The sequence below is a fragment of the Chionomys nivalis genome, chromosome 7 (assembly GCF_950005125.1).
Source record: "Chionomys nivalis chromosome 7, mChiNiv1.1, whole genome shotgun sequence".
Taxonomy (NCBI): Eukaryota; Metazoa; Chordata; class Mammalia; order Rodentia; family Cricetidae; genus Chionomys; species Chionomys nivalis.
Window position 1 is genome coordinate 74,488,041 of NC_080092.1, and position 21,932 is coordinate 74,509,972.

At 49.8% G+C, this 21,932-nt stretch overlaps 1 protein-coding gene across 1 annotated transcript in view; it reads right to left on the reverse strand.

The window, feature by feature from the left end:
• Nucleotides 1-210: 210 nt before the first annotated feature.
• Nucleotides 211-21,932, reverse strand: part of Abcc3 (ATP binding cassette subfamily C member 3) — a 53,657-nt gene continuing 31,935 nt past the window's right edge. The window contains exons 17-32 of the mRNA XM_057774343.1: nucleotides 21,595-21,721; nucleotides 21,335-21,511; nucleotides 19,114-19,281; nucleotides 18,652-18,829; nucleotides 17,058-17,169; nucleotides 16,753-16,900; nucleotides 16,467-16,674; nucleotides 15,951-16,261; nucleotides 14,388-14,587; nucleotides 14,157-14,283; nucleotides 12,495-12,596; nucleotides 9,161-9,307; nucleotides 8,877-9,035; nucleotides 8,143-8,309; nucleotides 3,150-3,344; nucleotides 211-933 (exon numbers count right to left, since the gene is read on the reverse strand). Of these exons, the coding sequence (XP_057630326.1) occupies nucleotides 825-933; nucleotides 3,150-3,344; nucleotides 8,143-8,309; nucleotides 8,877-9,035; nucleotides 9,161-9,307; nucleotides 12,495-12,596; nucleotides 14,157-14,283; nucleotides 14,388-14,587; nucleotides 15,951-16,261; nucleotides 16,467-16,674; nucleotides 16,753-16,900; nucleotides 17,058-17,169; nucleotides 18,652-18,829; nucleotides 19,114-19,281; nucleotides 21,335-21,511; nucleotides 21,595-21,721 (2,635 nt within the window). The 3' untranslated portion in view covers nucleotides 211-824. The remainder of the gene's footprint in view (nucleotides 934-3,149; nucleotides 3,345-8,142; nucleotides 8,310-8,876; nucleotides 9,036-9,160; nucleotides 9,308-12,494; nucleotides 12,597-14,156; nucleotides 14,284-14,387; nucleotides 14,588-15,950; nucleotides 16,262-16,466; nucleotides 16,675-16,752; nucleotides 16,901-17,057; nucleotides 17,170-18,651; nucleotides 18,830-19,113; nucleotides 19,282-21,334; nucleotides 21,512-21,594; nucleotides 21,722-21,932) is intronic.

The following is a 21,932-nucleotide window of genomic DNA, read 5'->3' on the forward strand; positions in this document are numbered from 1 at the left end:
TCCATATCTGCCCAGCGGAGTGGGAGGCACTGTAATTTTGCTGTGAATTTTGGCTATGAAGATGGTATTTGCAGCCAAAAATTCCAGGTCTGAAGGTTTCAGATCACTCAGCCACAGAGAAGTATAGGAGGCCCTCCACTTCTGGTTCTTCACAAAGGTTCTAGCCCCCCAGGCTTTGGAGACGCGTAGGAGGAGGCAACACATGCTGTATCTGCTGTTGACCACAGTTTTATTTCACACGTATCTTATCTGAAGTGGATTCAGACAGCACCAGTACGGGAACTCCATTCCTGGGGCAGACAGCCTGACCTAACAGTCCCTGGCCCAGGAGGAGGAAGGATCATTTAAAAAAAACAATGGAAAATATGAAAATGTAGAGGCAGGAGTGAGGTCTCAAAACAAAACAAATCGAAACTGCAGTATGGGCTGGGCGGTGGTGGCGCACGCCTTTAACCCCAACACTCGGGAGGCAGAGGCAGGTGGATCTCTGAGTTCGATGTCAGCCTGGTCTACAAGAGCTAGTTCCAGGACAGGTGCCAAAGCTACAGAGAAACCCTGTCTTGAAAAATAAAACCCAAAACTGCAGTATGGGATGGACTAATGATAGACTAGACCAGGAGACCCAGGCGCTGGTCTCAACCAGACTTTTAACTAGATTCCCACTCACTTCCTCATTCCGGTGATAAGTATGGCTAGTCTGGGAGGCAACTTGCAGAAGAATAATAATAAAATAATAATAAATGTCACAAATGCCCCCACTTATTGCCATCAAGTCCATTCTGCAGTTGATAATTCAGACAAGGAAGAAACCTTTGGAATGTATTCTAGGCGAGTCCGGCATCTTTGGCCATCCCATAGAAGATGCCTCCAGCTGCGATGAGGTTGGTTGGAGAATCAAATTCAGCTACTACCCCTTTGTCCAAGACCAGGACCCTAGCCAAAAGAGAATAAGTAGTTAGGTCTCCAACAGTGTAGACCCAGCCCTGGAGGCCAGCCCTGCTCTTTGGGTACAGCTCAGGCTCCGCGGTGACATGTCAGCCCACCCACTCAGCCAGCCCACTTAGCGCAACTGATAGGCCACACGCGCACACTCGCGAGGCTGGTTATTTTCGCTATTTTGTTAGCTGTCCTAGTGCACGGCGCGGTGTCTGGAATCAAACACAAAGTCCTATTCATCTCTGCTAGTCTGGACTTGGAAAGCCTTCCCTAATGAGCCCTTCTTCTTCCTGGGGTCACAGGGCTTTTCAGATGGCTGTGTGCAGGAGTCACGGGCCTGCAGTAGGCCCGGTGGACATCCATCTGTTTTATGCCAGCTCACAAAGGCACACGGCAGGAAACCAGGCTGCAGTGAGGCCAACGCTGCAATCTGGGACTTGGGCTGCTGCTGCTGTTGCTGCTGCTGCTGCATGGATCCACTGCCCCACCCCAGGCAAGCCCGAGCCTGGAGTTAGAGCCTCTCCTATCAGCCACACACAGCAGGCACCTGGCAGAAGACCCATAGGCAGCTGCACCAGGGTAAGGTGGGAGGGTCAAGGCCCCCCAAGCCTGGAGAGAGACTCCTTTGTGAGAGGGGCAGGTTGCTTTCTGATCTCCACCTGCTGGGCTCCTACATCTGTGTTCTGGAAAAGAGTGCACGTTACTACCTGGCCCCTGTCCAAACCTGGGCCTGGGGGCTGTGTTATCCAAACTCAGCCTCCAATGGCGTCTACCTGGCCCTTAACATGAAGACCAACTGAATCTGCACGGTCTTCAAGAACAGCTTTGGGGGCTGGTTCTTCTCTCCGGCTCCACTCTCTAGCCTCAGTACTCCCTGCCTTGGAGCTGTGCTGCCTCTATTTCTGAGGCCTTCACCCCCTCCCTTCCTCTCTTCTCCTCTCTCACCCTTTCCCCATCCTTTGGGTCCACCTGGCACTGCCCTTTCTTAGAAGAGAAGGCCCTGCCACCCCGCGTAGACTGACTTCTCTGCTTGCACACAGGAACCCCTGCTTACTTCCCGTGGGCTCTAATTACAGGCTCTGTAACCTGACTCTCTGATTAATTTCTGCCTGCCCTTTTAGAATGAGTGAACTCCCACCCCCCATGGTGGCCCCCGAACCTCCCACCCTAGGGCTGCTGGGGCATGGATCTGGGAAGATCCTCTCAGCCCCGCCTCTCTCCTCAGAGGCAGAGCCCAGCTCTTGCAGCCCACCTGCATTCTTTTCCCAGTGGGGTCCTGAATGGGAGTGGGGGCTAGAAGTGGGGTAAGGATGGGGCACACACAGGGTAGCATCAGGCGTCCCCTCCCCAGATCCTGCTGGCTGCATGGGGACACTTCCAAGAGAAAGCCTCGGTTGACTCATCCCCCTACCCAAGGAAGCCAAGAGATGCCGAGGGCAATGCTGTCTTTCTCACTCCAGGAAGAATGATTGCTAGGGAAACCACAATACATGGGCTTTATGGGGACTGGGGAGCAAACTGACATTTCTTGGTGTTCCTTCAGTTTAAACATAATTTCGCTGACTCCTTACAGCAGCAGTTCCGAGAGACATGGAACAGCCCAGAGAAGCTTCGCAAGTGACCCACAGTCCCACAACAACCGGTCTCAGCGCTCTGGCTCAGACACCATGCCTTTCTCACAAGTATCCGCTCTTCCGGGCACTGTTAGGGTCAAGTCACCAAGGATGGGACCCAGGAAGCTGTCATGTACCTCCCAAGCAGCTTTGTCTCATTCCCTGTGACCTGTTGTGTGTCCCCCACAGGCGGTGGTGAGATGCGGATGATAGTCATGTAAACACTCCACCAGCAAGCTTGGATGTGACGTGAGGAGCCATTCGCCTCCCCTTACCCATTCACAGTAAGGAGCACGGAGGCGGTCCATGCAGTTTCCAATGTCTAGGGAGCCTGGTGTACCGTCCCCACTTGTTGGTAATTCCACAAGGGCCCTGTGCCTTTGCAGATAACATTGGACCCAATTAACCCTGCTCTGTTCTGCCTCTTAAGCATAACTTGGGAACCCTGTCCTGTACTCCCATGCCATAGCCAATTCCAAGAGTCTCATGCCCAGGTACTTTCATTGGCCCTGCCTCTTCCGGTCTCCCAGGTGACAGCCACAGATCCCCTCACCTTTCATGACTTTCCATCCCCTCACCCCCCTGGCTTTCATGACCCACCTGTTGTAATCCATGATTGTGTTGAGCCGGTGGGCAATGGTCAATACAGTGCAGTCTTCAAACTGGGTACGGATGGTGCCTTGGATGAGGTCATCAGTCTCCAGGTCAATGGCAGCAGTGGCCTCGTCTAAAACCAGGACGCGGCTCTTGCGGAGCAGGGCTCGGGCCAGGCACACGAGCTGCCTCTGGCCAACACTGAGAAAGAAGGCAGGAGCTGCCAGTGAGGTACCCAGGCTACCTTCCCGGCCTTGTTTCCAACATGTTTGCCCCTACTTCCTCTCAGCAGCCCAGGAGTGTTTCTCTTTCCTGGTTCTGCCACAGCCCTCCAGGAGCAGGGACAAGGCTTTGTACTATCATGAGGGACCTGGAGGGCCAGAGCCAGAGCCAAGCATCACTGCGAGAGCTCTGCTGTGTGTATTCTCACCTCTCCTCTTTCTGAGCTCCCTTCCAGACCACATTCTTCAACTAGCGCCACAGTGTCTTTATCTCGTATCGTCAGTCATTCACACTCGATAGTAAGAACATACTGGGACTGTGCTTCCCGGATATTTGCATACAAGCCACACACGCCATCTTGCTAAACTATGATTAGACCGTTCTGGCAGCCATCTCCTACCCACACAGGGAATAGAGAGCACGGTTCTATTTGGGAGGCAAGGAAGGGAGGGACCTGGGGACTCCCCATCTTTCTTCACTTAAATCAGAAGGGTGGATCCTTATCTTCAACCTCCAGCCTTGAAAGCCAGAACCAGTAAACAAAGCCAGGCTGTGTTCCCAACCACAGAGGCCACAGCACACTCCCTCCCCCCCATACACACACACACACACACACACACACACACACACACACACACACACCAAGGACAAATACCTCAACCCTTCCCAGAGGGGTGAGTCACAGCCAAAATAAAGACCGGCCTCCCTCCCTGGCCTCTTCCCGCAACTAATGAAGGTTCTGGCAGCAGAATGAGCTGCCAGATAGAACTCAGGGCTGATTAATGGTGGGCCTGGCACAGGCTGCAGGTTATACTTAAAGTGACCACAAGCTCACTGAGGGAGGAGGAGGGACCATTTCTGTCTCTGAGGCTGGTGTGAAGGGCTACAGATGCTCTTGGGGACGTGCTGGGGACTAGCAAGCAGCTAGGAGCTCTAGAGACAGAAGCTGGAGAGCCCATACTGCCGCCAGCCATACCACATGTAGTTATGTAAGTAAAAGCCGATTAAAGGTACACAGTTACCCTTACAGGGTTTTTTTGAGGGGTCGGGGGTAGAGGGGTTGTACTGGGAATTCAGTCCAGACCTCACATCCACTAAGCAAGAACTACATCTCCATCCATCCAAGGCTAACCTTGAACTTTCAATTTTCTTGCCTGCACCACCTGTTTTCTCTTTGAGGCAGCCTTGTGATGAAGGAAGAAAAGTGATGGGGACAAAATCTCATATCTCCTTAAGTCCCCTGCCCTGCCTCTGCCTGGCCAGGCAGTTTTGGGCAAGTAATTCCATTTCTATTTCCAGCCCACAGGGCAGCAGAAGAGATGAAATGAGATGGTGGAGGCCAGATGACTTTGAATACTGCAAAACATTAAGCGCTGGGCAGATGTGACCTTTTGTTTGTTTGTTTCAAGTTTTGAAACATGAGTATGTGCTGAATATAAGGAGGAAAACGAAGGGTTAGGGATGTAGGGCACGGTGAAGTGTTTCTGAGCATGTGCAAGGTCTTGGGTTCGACCCCAGCACCCAAAGGAAAGAGTAAGGAAAAAAGAGAGGGCAGAAAGGGCAGAGAACTCGTTGACACTCCACAGGAGTGCACGCGGGCTAAGTGCTTCTCAGCGGAACTGGCCCAGGATTGCTCCCTTCAAAGTGAAACCACTGATTGGGCACATCTGGCTCTTTCATACTTGAATTGTAGCTATTCTGGACAGAGCTGTGTTGCAAGTGGAAAATACAGCCAGGTGTGGTATATCACCTCAGGAGGCAGAGGGAGAGGCTGCAGAGGCAGAGGCGGAAGCAGAGGGAGAGAGATCTCTGTGAGTTCTAGTCCAGCCTGGTGAACATAGCAAGTTGTAGGACAGCTGGGGCTACTACATAGAGAGACCCTGTCTCAAAAAACAAATAACCTCCAAGTAGCGGTGGTGAACACCTTTAATCCCAGCACTCGGGAGGCAGAGGCAGGCAGATCTCTGAGTCTGAGGCCAGCCTGGTCTACGCAATGAGTTCCAGGACATCCAGGGCTACACAGAGAAACCCTATTTTGAAAAAAACAAAAAACAAAACAAAAGAAAAAGAAAATGGAAAATACATACAGGATTTTAAACTTCTGTGGAAAAAATATCCATGATAACTTCCTTTTTTTTGACTTTTCGAGACAGGGTCTTTCTGTGTAATAGCATGTACCACCACCAGACTTATTTTTTTTTCTTTAGAGATAAGGAATCGTGGGGCTGGAGAGATGGCTCAGTGGTTAAGAGCATTGCCTGCTCTTCCAAAGGTCCTGAGTTCAATTCCCAGCAACCACATGGTGGCTCACAACCATCTGTAATGAGGTCTGGTGCCCTCTTCTGACCTGCAGGCATACATGTAGACAAAATATTGTATAATAAATAAATAAATAAATAAATAAATATTTTTTTAAAAAGATAAGGAATCGTGATGTAGCCCAGATTGGCCTTAAACTTAAGGTAATCCTCCTGTTTCAGCTTCCCAAGGTCTGGGATGATAGGCATATACCACCTACTAGCTTTTATATTGATGACACATTGAATATTATTTTAGATACATTGGGCTGGATAAAATATGCTTTTAGAATTTATTCCAGGGTCTATTCAGTTAGATGGTTCAGTGGATAAAGACACTTGCCATTCAGCCTGATGGCATGAATTTGATTCCTGTAACCCAACCTTAGAAAGAGAGGACTGGCTGGGAATTGGTGGCACACGCCTTTAATTCCAGCACTTGGGAACAAAGGCAGGCAGATCTCTGTGAGTTCGAGGCCAGCCTGGTCTACAAATCTACAGCTAAACTCTGTCTCGAAAAAAAAAATCAAAAAAAAAAAAAGAAAGAAAGAAAGAAAAGAGAGAACTAACTCTTGTAAATTGTTCTACACATGAGTGCCACTAAACAAATACTTACATTTTTAGAAATATTTATTCTACCAGGTATGGTGGCATATCCCTATAATTCTAGTCCTCATGAAACTAAAGCAGGATTACCTTGAGTTTTAGGCTAATCTGAACTACATTGTAAGCTTGTCTCAAAAAATGAGGTAAGAAAATTAACTTTTTAAAAGATGTATTTTTATTTATGTGTATGCTTGTGTGTCTGTGTGACTATATGCTGTGTATGTGTTGTGCGTGGGTGTTGTGTGTGTATGTGTGTGTGCCTGTGGAGGTCAGATGAGGGCACTGGGTCCCTTGGAGCTGAATCTACAGGCAGTCATGAACCACCTGATGTGAGTGCTGAGAACCAAACTCTGACCCTCTGGAAGAGCAGCAACTGTTTTAACCTCTGAGTCATCTCTCCAGCCCTGCAGCAAGTGTTCTTAACCACCGAGTCACCTCTCTAGCCCCAAATTAATTAATTAATCCACCTGTTTATCCTTGTTTGTTTATCTCTCTTGTTATCATCAGTATTATTTTTATTATGTGTGCATGCCTCTTTGTGTGTACATGTAGTTGTGTGTATATAAGGTGTGTGTGTGTGTGTGTGTGTGCGCGCGCGCGCGCGAATGCAGAAGTCAGAGGATAACTTTGTAGAGTCGATTCTCTCCAAGGACTGAACTCAGGTCACCAGGTTTGTGCGGTAAGCATCCTACCCTACTGAGCTACCTCACTGGTCCATGCCTTTCTTTTTTTTTTTTTTTTTTTTTTTTTTTTGGTCCATGCCTTTCTTGAGAAGGGGTATCACTATGCTGCCTATTAATGTGACTACTAGAAAAAATATATATAATTATATATGTGTGTGTGTAGCTTGAATTATAAGTGTTTATTTTATATATGTGTGTGTGTGTGTGTATTTTGCCTGCATGTATGTCTGTGTACTATATGTGTGCAGTGCCTACCAAAGCCAAAAATGAGGTTAGATTTCCTGGAACTGGAGTTACAGCAAGTTGTGAGCTGCCATGTGGGTGCTAGGAATTGAACCTGGGTCCTCTCAAAAAGCAGCCACCGCTCTTCACTACTGAGCCATTTCTCCAGCCTCATATTACATTATTATCAGGGAATGCAATGCAAGCAGGCATAGACTATTATTATCCCTATTTATATAGTGAATGTAAAAGAGACACAGAATGGTTAAACAACTTGCCCTAAATCACACAGCTAGGACTAGGAATATGGCTTAGCAATAAAGAGCTTGCCTAGCATTGGTGAATCTAGTACCAGAAACAAACTCAAACAGAATACAAAAGAAAAATCTAGGTATCTTGCGGTTTTTGACTTAGTAGGAACAGATTGCTGATCTCTGGACCACACAGCTCAGAAGCTCAGGATATGGAACCTGACGGTTTGGAGGGGGCACAGGGAATACAGAGAGAGCCTACTTTGTATATTCCTGATCTGACTGCCTCTATCCTGGCAGACATCTTTCCAGAGAGCATGGGCTTCCTCTCACTTGTGCCACAGGTACATACATGACCCTAGAGCCCAGAAGATTCCAACAAGGGTGGGACTGTACCATCTGAATGTCACTGGAGTCGAATTAGATGAGAACCAGAGCTGGTTCAAATCCCAGGTATGCCTTCTCTTAGCTGTGCAACTTTGGCTAATCCCCTGCCCTCTCTGAGTTTGTTTCATAAACTGCCAAGGGAGTCTTGTGTGAGCAGTCTGAGGAAGTACCGTGTGCATTCGAGGATATACTCTATAGGAAATAACATCCCTGTGCAGCCCTGGCTGAGGCACATGCCTGCGTGGGTTAGGGGCTCATCAGGATTCTGCCCAGCACCCACAGGGCCACCAGTTGGGGGCAGCATTCCTGACATGTCCAGCCCCATTCCTACCTGAGATTATCACCACCCTCTGAGCACTGGAAGTCCAAGCCTGCAGGCTGGCTGCTCACAAAGGCACGGAGGTGGGACAGCTCCAGGGCCCTCCAGATGTCCTCCTCTGAGTAACGGCCAAAGGGGTCTAGGTTCATGCGCAGGGTCCCGGAGAACAGGATGGGGTCCTGGTGACAAAAAATCAGGGAGAAATAGCTTATACCCTAGAGGGAATCTCAGGAGCAGGGAAAGGAAAGTGACCAGGCAGCAGCTTTCTGCTCTGTCCCCAGTCTTCCAGAAGGCGGACATTACCAGGGAGATAACAAAACTGTCTGTGGGGGAGTGATAAACCTCAGCCTGGCCAGTCGCTAAGTCCCCTGCCTGAGGCAGGAAGCAGGGCCACCAATCTGCTTCCAAAGTGTCTACTTGGCAGAAGAACACCCTAAGGATCCAGGAAAGGCTGTACCACTGGGAATGGTGCATCCAGGAGAGAAAGACAGGAAACCTCAGCCCTGCTGTGCTGGGAGGAGCCTGGGGTCCTTCCCATGTGCTAGTCCAGAAGCCCAAGGGCAGTCCTGATTGGCCGAGGTGTCTGCCCTTCCAGATCTGTGCCTGGGTGGCTCTTGTGTTGACTCTTCTGCTCCCCTCTGTGGAGGCATCTCTCCAAGCAGGCCCCAGGGCTCAGTTCTTAAGTTCTTGAAGTTTCAGGGTTGGGGAGAGGGGTGCAGGGAGGAGCAGGATCAGCAGGTTCTTACCTGGGGGATGATGGTGAGCTGAGAACGCAGGTCATGGAGGCCAATGTGTGCCACGTTGAGTCCATCGATGCAGATCTCACCCTCTGCGGCCTCCAGGATTCGGAACAGGCAGAGAGTCATGGAGGACTTGCCAGCCCCAGTGCGGCCCACAATGCCTACCTGTGGGGCAAGGGCAAGATTGTCGGGGGCATCTCTAGGTTTCTATCAGCACCCCAATGGATAGCCAGTTCCAGCATCCATGTTCTCCCCACAAGGGATGTGACAAGGTCCCCAGGCACCAGTACCTTCTCGCCACCCTGCACACGCAGGGTCAGGTTCTTCAGCACCAACTCAAGGCCCGGACGGTACCGCACTGAATAGTTCCGGAACTCCACTGCCCCATGTGTGGGCCAGCCTTCTGGAGCACGGTTGCCCTCTATCACCCAGGGGGCCTAGCAAGAGACAGTTGGGTTCTTACAGTCTCATCAGGGTAATGACACCTGTTCAATCCCTCTCCCGCTGCTCAACCCCACCTTTCTCCAGAAACCTCAATCCTCACCCACCATGGTCCCTGATGGGGAGGCCTGACACCCTGTGGTTTAGTGAATTCCTTTATCCTTTGACTTTTTTCTTTGATGGAACCCAGGGGCTCACACGTGCCAGGCAAACAGGCTACCACTGGGCCACGCCCCCAGCCTTTTCTCTTTGATTTCATCCCCCCAAATGCTAACTCCAGAACCTCTCTGTCCTGCCCCTACCAATCTGTTACAGATCTCTGAGGTTTGCTCCCTGCCTGCTTTAGCACCTCCTTTCATCACCTTTATTCATTCTTTACTACTAAATGTCACCAATGAGACAAAGCTCTCCTTCTAGGAGGCTAGCATTCCAGCATACACAAGGGCACATGGTTCATACATCAGCAAGTCTCTATAGTGAAACAAGTGGCGGGGGCTTGGGACCAGAAGAGTCTGGGGTTGCTCTTCTATGCATTATTCAAGAAGGCTTCCTGGAAGGGGTGACAGTAGTAACCTGAAGGAGGTGACAGAGGGGACAAGGCAAGTGGCTATCTAGAGGAAAGACATGACAGACAAGGGGACGCTGTTTGCTGTTTGCATTCTACAGTACAGGGGCTAGTACTCTAAACTTCTTCCCAAGTGCTGGGCTTACAGGCACCAGCCACCACACCAGGTTTATTTGATAACGGCAATAGAACCCAGGGCTCTGGACATGTTTGTTCTGCACTTTACTGAAAGAGTTATCACAATAGACCAGGCTGGGCTTGAAGTCACAGAGGTCCTCCTGCCTCTGCCTTCCTAGTACTGGGATTAAAAGACTGCACCATCATGCCCAGTTCCCAGTGTAGTTTCAAAGGGTCTCATTGGGCACTTTAAAGAGAATGGACTTGCCAGGTAGGTTATAAACGAGCTGTTTTCATGGAAAGCAGGCTCCAGCAGGCAAGGGCCAGGGTAAGGAAGAAGTAAAACCTGTGTAGATCACAGCTTAAAACATACTTCATGGCTGGGTAGTGGTGGTGCATGCCTTTAATCCCAGCTCTTGGGAGGTCAAGGCAAGCAGATCTCTGTGAGTTTGAGGTCAACCTGGTCTACAGAGTTAGTTCCAGGATAGCCAGAACTGTTACACAGAGAAATCCTGTCCCCAAAACAAACAAACAAAACAAAGCAAGAAAACAGACTTCACTACAAAGGAGAGCTGAGAACTGAGGCAATGTGTTGCAGGGGAAAGTGGGGTGGGGTTGTTTGTGTCTAGAATGGAAGGTGAACATAGATGAGAATCATCCAACAGAGGGAGCAAGACAGATGGTCTAGTGGAGGAAGCCACAGTCTCTAGCACATGATCTGATAGAAGCCGAGGGGCTGGACTTTGAAACGAGAAGGGAAAACATCAGCTCAAAGAGAAAGGAAGGAGGAGGAGGATGCCCAGGCAGCACTGAAGATGAAGGTGAAGGGAGATCACATCATCTTTAACTATTTTCTCACGGAAGGAAGGGTCAGGCAAGGTGGAGGGTTGAGCACAGAGAAAATGCAGCACAAATTCTAATTGTTCTTAATAAAAGCCTGGAGTCAGATATTAGGGGGTAAAAGCTGAGAGATCAGAGAAGCAGAGCAACCAACCATAAGAGAGACCTTTTACCTCTACCGATGCTTAGACCAAAGAGGTGGTCCTATCCTCAAACTGCCTCCTCAGTCTGCATCCTCAGACTGCATCTCCAGACTGCATCTGAGCTCCTGTCTCCTCCCACCTTATATTCCTCTCTCTGCCCAGTCCTCTCCCTTCCTGTCTTCACCTCCCTAGTGCTGGGATTAAAAGGACGAGTCACCATTGCCTGGCTTCTAGTGACTTAGCTCTGTACTCTGATCTTCAGGCAAGCTTTATTTGTTAAAACCCAAACAAAATATCACAACAAGCAAATGTGGTTTAAGGACAGAGAATGCTCTGAAGGGACTGTTTTGAAAGCGGGAGCACATAGTTCTCAGCGAAGTGAAGCAGAGATACCAGATGTGGAGAGTGGTTATGACATTAGTGATGTCGTTCTCCAGCTCAATTGGCTGCTCTGCGCAGGTATGGCGTGGACAAGGGGGCTCAGATAGGGTGGGTTTTTTTTTTTTAAATATTTATTTATTTATTTATTATGTATACAATATTCTGTCTGTGTGTATGTCTGCAGGCCAGAAGAGGGCACCAGACCTCATTACAGATGGTTGTGAGCCACCATGTGGTTGCTGGGAATTGAACTCAGGACCTTTGGAAGAGCAGGCAATGCTCTTAACCATTGAGCCATCTCTCCAGCCCCTAGGGTGGGGTTTTGTAGGCAGGGACAGAAACAGGTTGAGAGCCTCTCTTTGAGGTGCATAGAGTCCAGGGAAAGTGAAAAAGACAGAAGTTGAGGCTAGGGAAACAAAGGCAGGTCACAGTGCTGGAATCTCTAGAGGGCAGAGGACTGGAGCCATGCAACACAGGGCTGGAGGCCAAAAAGTGGGCTGCTTGACACTAAGAGCTCAGAGGTGGTGCAGCTTCCGGGCATGGAGAGGTCTGAAACACGTTCTCTTTGGAGAACAATCTACCCACCCAGGAGAGAAAAATTCTGGTGGTGGTGTATGCCTTTAATCCCAGCATTTGGGGCGGGGTTGGGGGAAAGACAGATGGATCTCTGAGTTCAAGGCCAGCCTAGTCCACAGAGTGAGTTCAAGGACTGCCAGGGCTACACAGAGAAACCCTGTCTCGAAACCTCCCCCTACCAAAGAAGGGGAGGCACACTGTTCCACCTCTGTTTCTTTGACTGCGATGCTCATCTTTCCCCTGCCCCACCCCTACTTCATCTCACCTGTCAAAACTTGCCCATTCTCTGAAGCTCACTTGCTCCAGGATCACCCCAGATGTGTGCATCCCCAGAGCCTTGCCATCTATATGCCTTGTGCCTCCCCTGGCTCAGAATCTTTTTCTGAACTCTGAGCCCTCTACCTGTAGCATCAGTCATGGCCTGGTACTCCGAGAGTGGATGTATGGATGGGGGGAAGCCACTTAAACAGCTGTCCTTGAAGCACAGCGATGACAGGCCACCAAGCATCCTTCCTCAAGTCATCGGGTACCTTCTGCTGCAGGGCTCATCTTGGAACTCACCTCGGTCTCAGTCTTGGAGTATTCCTTCACTCTCTCCACGGCTATGATGTTAGATTCCAAGTCTGACATCATTCGTATCATCCAATTCAAAGCCAAGGTTACCTGAGTAAAGGAACTGTGTTACGGGAGAGGCCCAGCAGGAGCTTTCTTTTCTGATCCATCATTTCTAAGACCTACAGGTGAGTACTGACTAGGCCTCTAATCACAGCCGTGCCTCAGGCCACCGGTGGCAGTGCAGACTCAGAGGAGGACAGTCTCACGCAGTGCGCCTCAAACTTTGATACGTATTAGACTTCTCAGAGCACCCTGTCAAAACGCAGCGCATGAGTCAATAGGCCCAAGGCTCTCCACTCCTACCATGCTCCCAGAATATGTCAGTGGAGCCAGTCCAGGGACTGTCCTGTGTTACCAAGAACCTTGACAGCAATGCAGAATCCAAGCTCCGGCTGAGAACGGAAGCTTGTGAATGAGAACGAACATTTTAACAAGGTCTCCAAATGAGTCACATGCATATTAAGGTGCGAGCCGACAGGCCTGTCAGCATCGCTTTCTGTTTACCAGTGCGCTCAGATCTGAGCCACCTGAGGCCTCGACAATGTGATCAGTTTTACAAAAAATCCCATTTGCAGCTTGTATAACTCTTTGACCATACAGGCTGGTGTCAGGGTGACCTCCAATCCCAGGCTCCAGTCATCCCATCTGTTTACTTCTCCACATCCACAGGGCATTGGTTCTGGACACCCTTGAATATACCTAAATCCACAGATGCTCAAGTCCTTCACATAAAATTGCTTATTGTTTACATGAAACCTACCCACACCCTCCCGAATGCTGTGAATGGTGTCTAGATTACTTCAGGTACCTAACACAAAGCCTACACGCCACTTCAGTTACATGCATTCAGAGGCTCAGTGAAGTTGTCTTGTTTATTTTCTGCTTTTTTTTTGGTAGAAGTTTCTAGAATATTTTGTCAGATTGTTTTGGGGGGAGGTTTTTAAATCTGTTTTGTTTTGAGAAAAGGTCTCACTATATAGTTCAGGTTGGCACTGAATTCACAGCAATTCTCCTGCCTCAACTTCCTCCCAAGTGCTAGGATTCCAGGCATGCACCATCATTCCCAGCCTTTTCAAGGGTTTTCTATCTGCAGTTGGTTGCTTCTTCAGTGAAGAAGAAGGACACCGAGGGCAGCTGTAGCTTCCCTGCAGGCATGTACCACATCATGTGGTCTGGCCCAACATGTCCCATGTTCAGACCTCAGTCAGGTTGACCTACATCTTGTTCAGACATGACAGTTTTGTTTGGGCCAAGCTCCAAGATCATTTCTCTAGCACCTCAGAGTACAGAAATTCCTCCAAGCTCTTGGCTATTTCCCTCCCTTCTTCCCTCTCTCCCTTCCTTCCTGTGCTTGGGTTTGAACCTAGGATCTTGCACATACTAGGTAAGTGCATTGCCAATGGACATCCCCATGCTTCTTGTCACACTTTCTTCTTCCAGCCAGGGAGACCTCCCCAGACTACAGCACACTCCCTGGTTGGCAGTGTTTTCCCGTGCCTGACTGATCTGCTTGTGAATTGGAGGAGTACACTCAGCAGATGGCTTGGGAGTCTCGTGTGTCCTCTGCCGCAGCGGTGGCCCTGCCTAGTGTCCCAGGCCACACCTTACCTGTAGGGCATAGGACACAGAAAGACCCACGATTCCTGGATTCAAGCTGTTTCTCCCGATCACTGCAAACAGGGCAGCAAAGAGCACCACACAGTTCCCCACGAACTCCACGTGAACACCCAGCCATCTGTAGGGACCAATGGGGGGAATGAACAAAGGCAGGGGGTGCTGGAGCCCCCCAGAACCACAGAGAGCCTGCGGGCACCTGTAGGGGAAAGGGAGGCTCCTAACCGGTTGGAGGCGATGTAGGGGTAGGAGCTTTTCTGGTTGGCGTCCACCTTTCTATCACTGAGGACCTTGAAGTCTTCTATTCGGCCATAGGCCCGGATGACACTGGTGCCCGTTACAGTCTCCGAAAAGTGGGAGAAGATAGGTGAACGGCTGATGGATTCCAGTCGCTTCAGCTGCCGGGATGTGGCCACATAGAAGCGCTGACCCAGAAGAGAAAGAGAACTCCAGTCAGGGATGAACCACAACTCAGTCCTGCACGTCTTCCAAACAATTCCCTGCACTTCCTCTTCCTACTCTTCCCAAGAGACCTCGATGGCCTTTCCTGCATTTCCTTGTAGAACGGATTCCAGACTTATACTCTTCCCCTCGGATCAGCTTTGCTCAGCCAGTCAGCCCACCTCATCCAGGAAGCTCTCCCTGATTCCCTGAGCCCTCCTATCTCATCATCTTTTATGGACTTATGACACTATCTTGTTTAGTTTCCCAAGGAGTGAAATTCCTTGCTCTGCTTAGACATGTGCTCACAGACAAATGACTGCAAAAATAATTTCGTATCTTTTTTTTTCCCTGAAAAAGTCTCTCTTACCCTCTCTTCCTAGTCACTTAAGGGTAGTAACCCCACAAAAGCATGGTTCTGCCTTCATTTTCTAGCCTGTATTCTGTGGGTCTAAGATAGCCAGGCCTGCCCAGGAGTGGCTCACAGGAGACTCTTTACCTAGGGGGCTGTGGGAACTGATCACCTCCCTGAAGAGAAAGATCCCAGTGATCATGAACCCCTACAATGAGCTGCCTCTGAATGCAGAGCAACTCGGGTAACACATACACGCCTAAGTATGCATCCATAGGACAGCGTCTCCAGAACTGTTTACAACAGTTTACTCAGATAACGCCAACAGGTGTGGGGGACTGAGGAGATGGCTCATGCAGTACAGGGCAGGCCACACCAGCATGAAGACCTGAGTTAAGGTTCCCCAGCACCCACGTGGAAATCCCAGGCATGGCGGTGCACACCTGTAACCCCCAGCATGGGGCAGGCAGATCCTTGATGCTCATTGGGCAGTCAACCTAGCTGGATAGGTGAGCTCTGCATCCAATGAGAGTCTCTGTCCCAGAAAATAAGGTGGAGAGTGATTGAGGGAGACACTCAGCATTCACCTCTGGCCTCCACAAATGCACACACACTTGTGCGCATGCACAAACGTGTATGAGCACATACACCCCCCCAAATAAATAAATAAGTAAATAAGTAAATAAATAAATAAATAAAATACAGCCAATTGGAAAGGGCCCCATGGCTGTCAGTTTATAAACACACGTTTCGTCCTCACATTATCCCTATGAATTACAGTCGAAGAGTCTATTTTACAGGTTAGATAAGGGAGTTTCAAGGAAGTAAAGCAATTGACCCAAGTCCCTGATCCAACCCAACCACAACCTCTAGCCTACAAAAGTGCCTGGTCCACATCAGAGCCCCCTCCCGCCCCCAATGTGCGCTCATACACTCGTGACCGCTTTAGAGCTCCACCTGCCCCATGTGGTGTCCCCACCCATCCTCACTGTCACCTGCACAAAGCCGTAGAGCACAGCCAGAGGCAGGACAACCACAAGGAAGAGCGGCGTACTGGCCACGATGACCACAAGGGTGGAGATGGATATGAAGAAAGAATTGAACAGCATGAGGATGGTGGGGGCCAGAACCTCATCGATGACATATATGTCCTTAGAGAAACGGTTGAGGATGCGGCCCGAGGGCGTCGTGTCAAAGAAGGACTGCGGCGAACGAATCTTGTTGTGCAACAGAGCTGCATGCAGCAGGCGGGCAGCCTGGACACTGCCGACCACCATGGTGAAGGCTGACAGCATCACCAGGAGCCCTTGATGGGAGAAGTAGAAGATGAGTCACTTACTGTCACTTACTGCAAGGGAGGAGGCCAGGACAGAGGGGCAGAATGAGACTTGGGATGCCCTAGGTGGAATTAGGGAGGCTCTGAGACAGGGATATATAGTTCCGTGGTTTGGGGAGTCAGCAAAGGAGAGAAGGGATGAGGGAGCCCCTTCTGGGAATCCCAATATGTTCACCTTGTAGTATTCCTAGGGCAGCGTAGACACCTAGCCTTTGGGAGGTGTTGTTCTGCCGGCCGTCTACCACCGCATCATTGCTCCAGTCACTGAGCCACACGTTGGCCCCAATGGCCGCTGCACTTTGGCCCGCATATAGGAGGCAGATAGCTAGCGTGGTGTACAGCCCCACAGACTTGGCATAATCCCAGAACACATTCATCTTCACCTGCAAAGAGTGCCCACGCAATCTCTACATGCCCCGGGGACCCGATCACCATCTCCAGCCCATTCCCACTCGACTCACGTTGCCTGTCTCGGCCGTCTCCTCTCTGATTAGTGCACCAGTCTCCTTGGCCTTCATCACCTGCATCTCCTTCTCTGATGGATTTGTGTGTCTCTTGGGCACAGGCCGGTTCTGGCTCTCCCCTTCTGAAGACATGGAGCTCATCTGTCTGTGGAAGCGGCTGGTCAGGCCCAGGTGGGGGACCACAGACACGCTCCCAGGATTTGAGCATCAGGGAGAATGTCCATTTGTATCCTACCTGCTGGGGTTTGGTGGCCCTGCCTGATGTAGCCTTCAGGGGGACTTGAGGACTCTTGGGAATTTACCTCATGAACTGCTTGCGGACCTCGTACATGGATGGCTCATTGTCTGTCAGGTCTGTGTGGGTGCTGAGCGTGTCTTCAATCAACAGCACCTCCTCATCTGCATCTTGCAAGGCTGCAGCAGGGAAGGAAAAGTCACAGAGGCTGATTGTTCCTTCTGCAGCCCTCGAGACCCCATCCTCCTTGCCAGTGGGAGGCTGGATGGACACGCAAGGGGGCGAGGAGAGAGTTTGAAAAGACAGCCAGAAGGAAGCCGGGTGATGATGGCGCACGCCTTTAATTCCACACTTGGTGGCAGTGACCTGTGGATCTCTGTGAGTTAGAGGCCAGCTTGATCTACAGAGTGAGTTCTAGGATAGCCTGGGCTATACAGAGAAACCCTGTCTCTGGGGGCAGAAACCAGTCAGAAGGAAATGGGCTAGGCAACACACACACACAAATCTTCCATTTGGAGACTGTAGAAAAGGGGACTTAATAGGCTGAAGACCTGGGCTCTGATGTCAGTCTGGCTGGCTGACCTTTAATCCTACTTCCTTGAGGGTAGCAGGGCCTCTGGCAGGCATCGCCAAAAGGTAATAATCATAGCTCGTGGTACCACCATCACTGTGATAACTAAGGAGAGGATGCTTCTCAAGGGCAGAGCACTGGGGAATGCTCATGCCGGTTGACTGCATACACAGCAGCGGGCAGGGAAGCCCAAGAGAAGGCCCCAGAACAGAGTGTTGACGTAGGGGAGCCCTGACTGGGCAACAAAGTGGGGAGCTGGGCCTTTTGTGAGCGCAGACACAACTCGGGGATTCGTGTTGGGAGGGGCTTTTTGTCAGTCTACTGTCAGAAATGGTTCCAGGTCATGTAATTATTTAACAACTCCTGTTGCTAAATGAGTGATTTTGACAAGTACTTAGATACTTACAAAGCAATTCGACCATAAAACAGCTATACTTCATACTCCAGGTCTGAGCTCATGTGTCTCCCCCCCCCCCTTTTTTTTTCTTTTCCTGGTTATTTGAGACAGGGTTTCTCTGTAGCTTTGGAGCCTGTCCTGGAACTAGCTCCTATAGAACAGGCTGGCCTCGAACTCACAGAGATCAGCCTGCCTCTGCCTCCCAAGTGCTGGGATTAAAGGTGTGTGCCACCACTGCCCAGCTCATTCTCTTTTTTTATATACATATATTTATTTATTTATTATGTATACAATATTCTGTCTGTGTCTATTCCAGAAGGCCAGAAGAGGGCACCAGATCCCATTACAGGTGGTTGTGAGCCACCATGTGGTTGCTGGGAATTGAACTCAGGACCTTTAGTAGAGCAGGCGAAGCTCTTAACCTCTGAGCCATCTCTCCAGCCCCATAGCTCATTCTCTTTTAATAAACAGAAAAACAGACTCTGAGACCCATGGCGCTGATACAGGGTCCCACAGTTAGGGGAGAGAAGGTAGAATCTGCATGGATCCAGTTCATTTATCACCCAGGTGACTCCCATTTCCCAGAACTAGGTCCCCAGCACCAGAGATATTTAGAAGCCCTAGACAAGGTGGATGTTGAGGAAGGATGGGCATTGCGGAGGCCAGGGTTGGTGAGTACTAATTTTTTGCCACCTTCACTGTCCTTCTGGTCTTCATCCGGTGCATAGTTTCGGAGGAAGTTGGCAAAGGAGCCATTATGCTGCAGGAGCTCCGAGTAGTGGCCCATCTCAGACACCTGTCCGTCAGCAAGCACAATGATGAAGTCCGTCTGAGGCAGGAAGCTGATGCCATGGGTTACCAGCACCCGAGTCTGTGAAGAAGGCAACAGGCTCTGAGCTGCATCATCCTTAGGCATACCCCCAATCATGGGTACAGAGCCATGGGGCAAACCCGAGGAGTCGTAGGCCAGGCATATCCACAACCCACACCAGCCAGAGCCTGCTCAGCATCTCTGGGGTGTGCCTCCCTATGGGTTTCCCCAGATCATATCGTGCTTCTCAGGTTCCTACATCTCCAGGTCTCCCCACATACCTCCCATCTGTTCTCCTCCAAGACCAAATTTCATTTTTTGTTCCCACTCTCTTGTGGCCTCACCTTGTCTGCCAGTACACCTTCTGGTCCAATCACTTGGTCAAAAATATGTTTAGCCACATGAGAGTCCACAGCAGACAGAGGGTCATCCAGCAAAAATATGTTGGCATCACTATAAACAGCTCGGGCCAAACTCACCCGCTGCCGCTGGCCTCCAGATAGGTTAATGCCCTAGAGGGAGGAGAAGGTGGGTGATGGAACGGGTAGAGGGAAGGGGTCAGATAGGCCCATGGGGGACAAGAGCCAACTCCTTGTCACTCAGCAAGGCAGACTTCTGAATCTCTATTTCATAGGATACTTGACTGTCTTTAAAGTCGTAGGAGGAGTGGGTGTTGGCTCTTAGACTCCTCTGGGGCAGATAAACCTATTTAGCACCCTGTCTAGTTGGCTGCCCTGACCAATGCCAGTGTTCATGACAGATGACTGGGAAAACAACAGGGGGTATATCCATAGATTGGAATTTTATTCAGCCCTAAAAATGAAGAAAATGCTGACATGAACTTTGAGGCCATTATGCCACGTGAAACCCTCTGGACACATAAAAAGCAAATATTATGCAAACCCACTCACACCGGTGTCTAGATAACCAGAGCCTGAAAAACAAAGCAGTGGTTGCCAGAGGTTTGGGGAGAAATAATTGAAAGCTGATAAAGACAGACAACAAGGTTGGAATGACATTTGAAATGCCCAGCTTCTAGTAATTACTGCATAAGATTGCAAATGTACATAATGTAACTGAACTGGGCACGGAAAAGATAGTGAAGAGAGTTCATGCAATGCTAGGTGACCATCACACATTTAGGAAATACTTTAAAAACAAAAACAAGGTAGCTGTACAGAGAAAGGTACTCACCACCAAGTCAAAGGATCTGAGTTTGGTTTCTAGTACCCATAGGGGAACGAATAAAAAAAAATGGCCTCCAAACACACTGTAACAATTGTGGGCTCTCCCATGCACCTCTCACACACATTCATGTAATAAAATGCAAATGCAACAAAGAAAAACAAAACTTCCACCGGAGTCCCATGTTTTATAATTCAAAGACCTTAATCAAACAGGGCTTTGTGGTGTACATCTTTTCTCCCAGGACTGGGCAGAGGAAAGAAGATCTCTGAGAGTTCAAGGTCAGCCTGGTCTACATAATTGAGTTCCAAGACAATCAGGGCCACCAGGTCAAAGTGCACCAAATGCCTCCATGACCACCCACTGCTCCTAGGCTCACTCTCCAAGGCCCTTCTATCACTCTGGGTAAAAACCACAGTGTTCAAATGGCCCGCAGGGTTCTCAGCATCCCAGCTGTCTGGTCTGAAGACTCCCTCTTTTCCCTTTCTTCCCCTGGGTCACTCTGCTCCAACCACATTGTTCTCCGCCTTGGGCTAATGGCTAGTTACATACCTGCCAAAGGCTTTGAATTGTCTGTTCTACTCAGATGGCTCCAGACTAGGTCCCTAGATGGCCAGGGTTCCACGGTCCTCTCCAGGACTGTTCCTTCTGGTCAGGTCTCTATTTCTCAGTGCTAAATCTCCCAAACAAAACAGCCCAGCACAAATTCTTATATTCCTGGGCTGCTTATCTCCCCCACTTTAGGATTATCTAATATATATTTTGTTTATCTTGCTTTTTGTTTTTCTTTCCTCTGCTGGAATGTAAGGTATACAAGACCAGACATTTTTCTCCTGCTGCATTCCCCACCATGTCATAGTCCCTGGCAGATGCTTAATAAAAACCTGGTGACTGTATCAGTGAATGATGAGCTCCTCTTTCTCAGCCATCAAGAGTCAGCTCAAAGGGTTGGAGAGATGGCTCATCTGTTAAGAGCACTAGCTGCTCTTCCAGAGGACCCAGGTTCAATTCCCAGCACCCACACGGCAGCTCACAACTGTCCAGTTCCAGGGGATCTGACAGCTTCACACCAATGCACATAAAATGAATTCAAATAAATTACTAAAAGTGTCAGCTCAAGAGCGATGCTTCCCCTTATATAGACCCTTTACCCCTGCCTACTGTTCTTTTTCCGCCATGCATAGGCCTTTGTCATGACCCCAGGGCATTCTGTGGTCCCTGTCTGTTCATGAGTCACTCTCCCTGGAATAGAGCTGTTTCCTGGCACAGAGACGGACATGATGAGACACGAACTTGCAAGTGAGTATGGGAATCTGGGGTTGGGCTCAAGCTAGCAACTGCACGAGCTGGCTCGTCGGGGCTGAAGAGGTGGCTCTGTACCTTTTCTCCAATCTCTGTCTGGTCCCCACCAGGAAGCACATCCAGGTCAGCCAGCAGGGCACAGGTCTCCAGAGCCTGCTGGTAACGCTTGGGTCTCATGGGTTGACCAAATAGCACGTTTTCCTGAAGCGTGCAGTTCTGAATCCAGGCCTGCTGGGGTACATAGGCCACCGACCCCTGGCCAGCGGAGAGGCTGCCTTAGGGTTTGTCTGAGGTCGCCCAGACTTTACGCCTTCCCGGGAGCCCTCCGCCCATCTCACCTTCACAGACACTGTCCCTTCCAACTTCTCCATCTCTCCAAGTAAGGCAGACACCAGTGAAGACTTCCCACAGCCCACAGGACCCACCACAGCCACCAGCGACCCCTTTGGGATTTGAATATTAAGGCTGAGAGCAAGGAGGAGTGGTCAGGGGTGAGATTTGGGTTTGGTCCAAGCCTTCCACCTGCAGACCCAAGACCTCTTCCCTCCCTGACACCACCCTGTCAAAAGCAGGTTCTTCTGGCAATCCCTGTCAAAGACAGAGACAAGAAGAGAAGGGACCACATTTGATCTGACCTTCTGTCCGCAAGGCATAGATAGCAAGTGAGGGAGAGAAG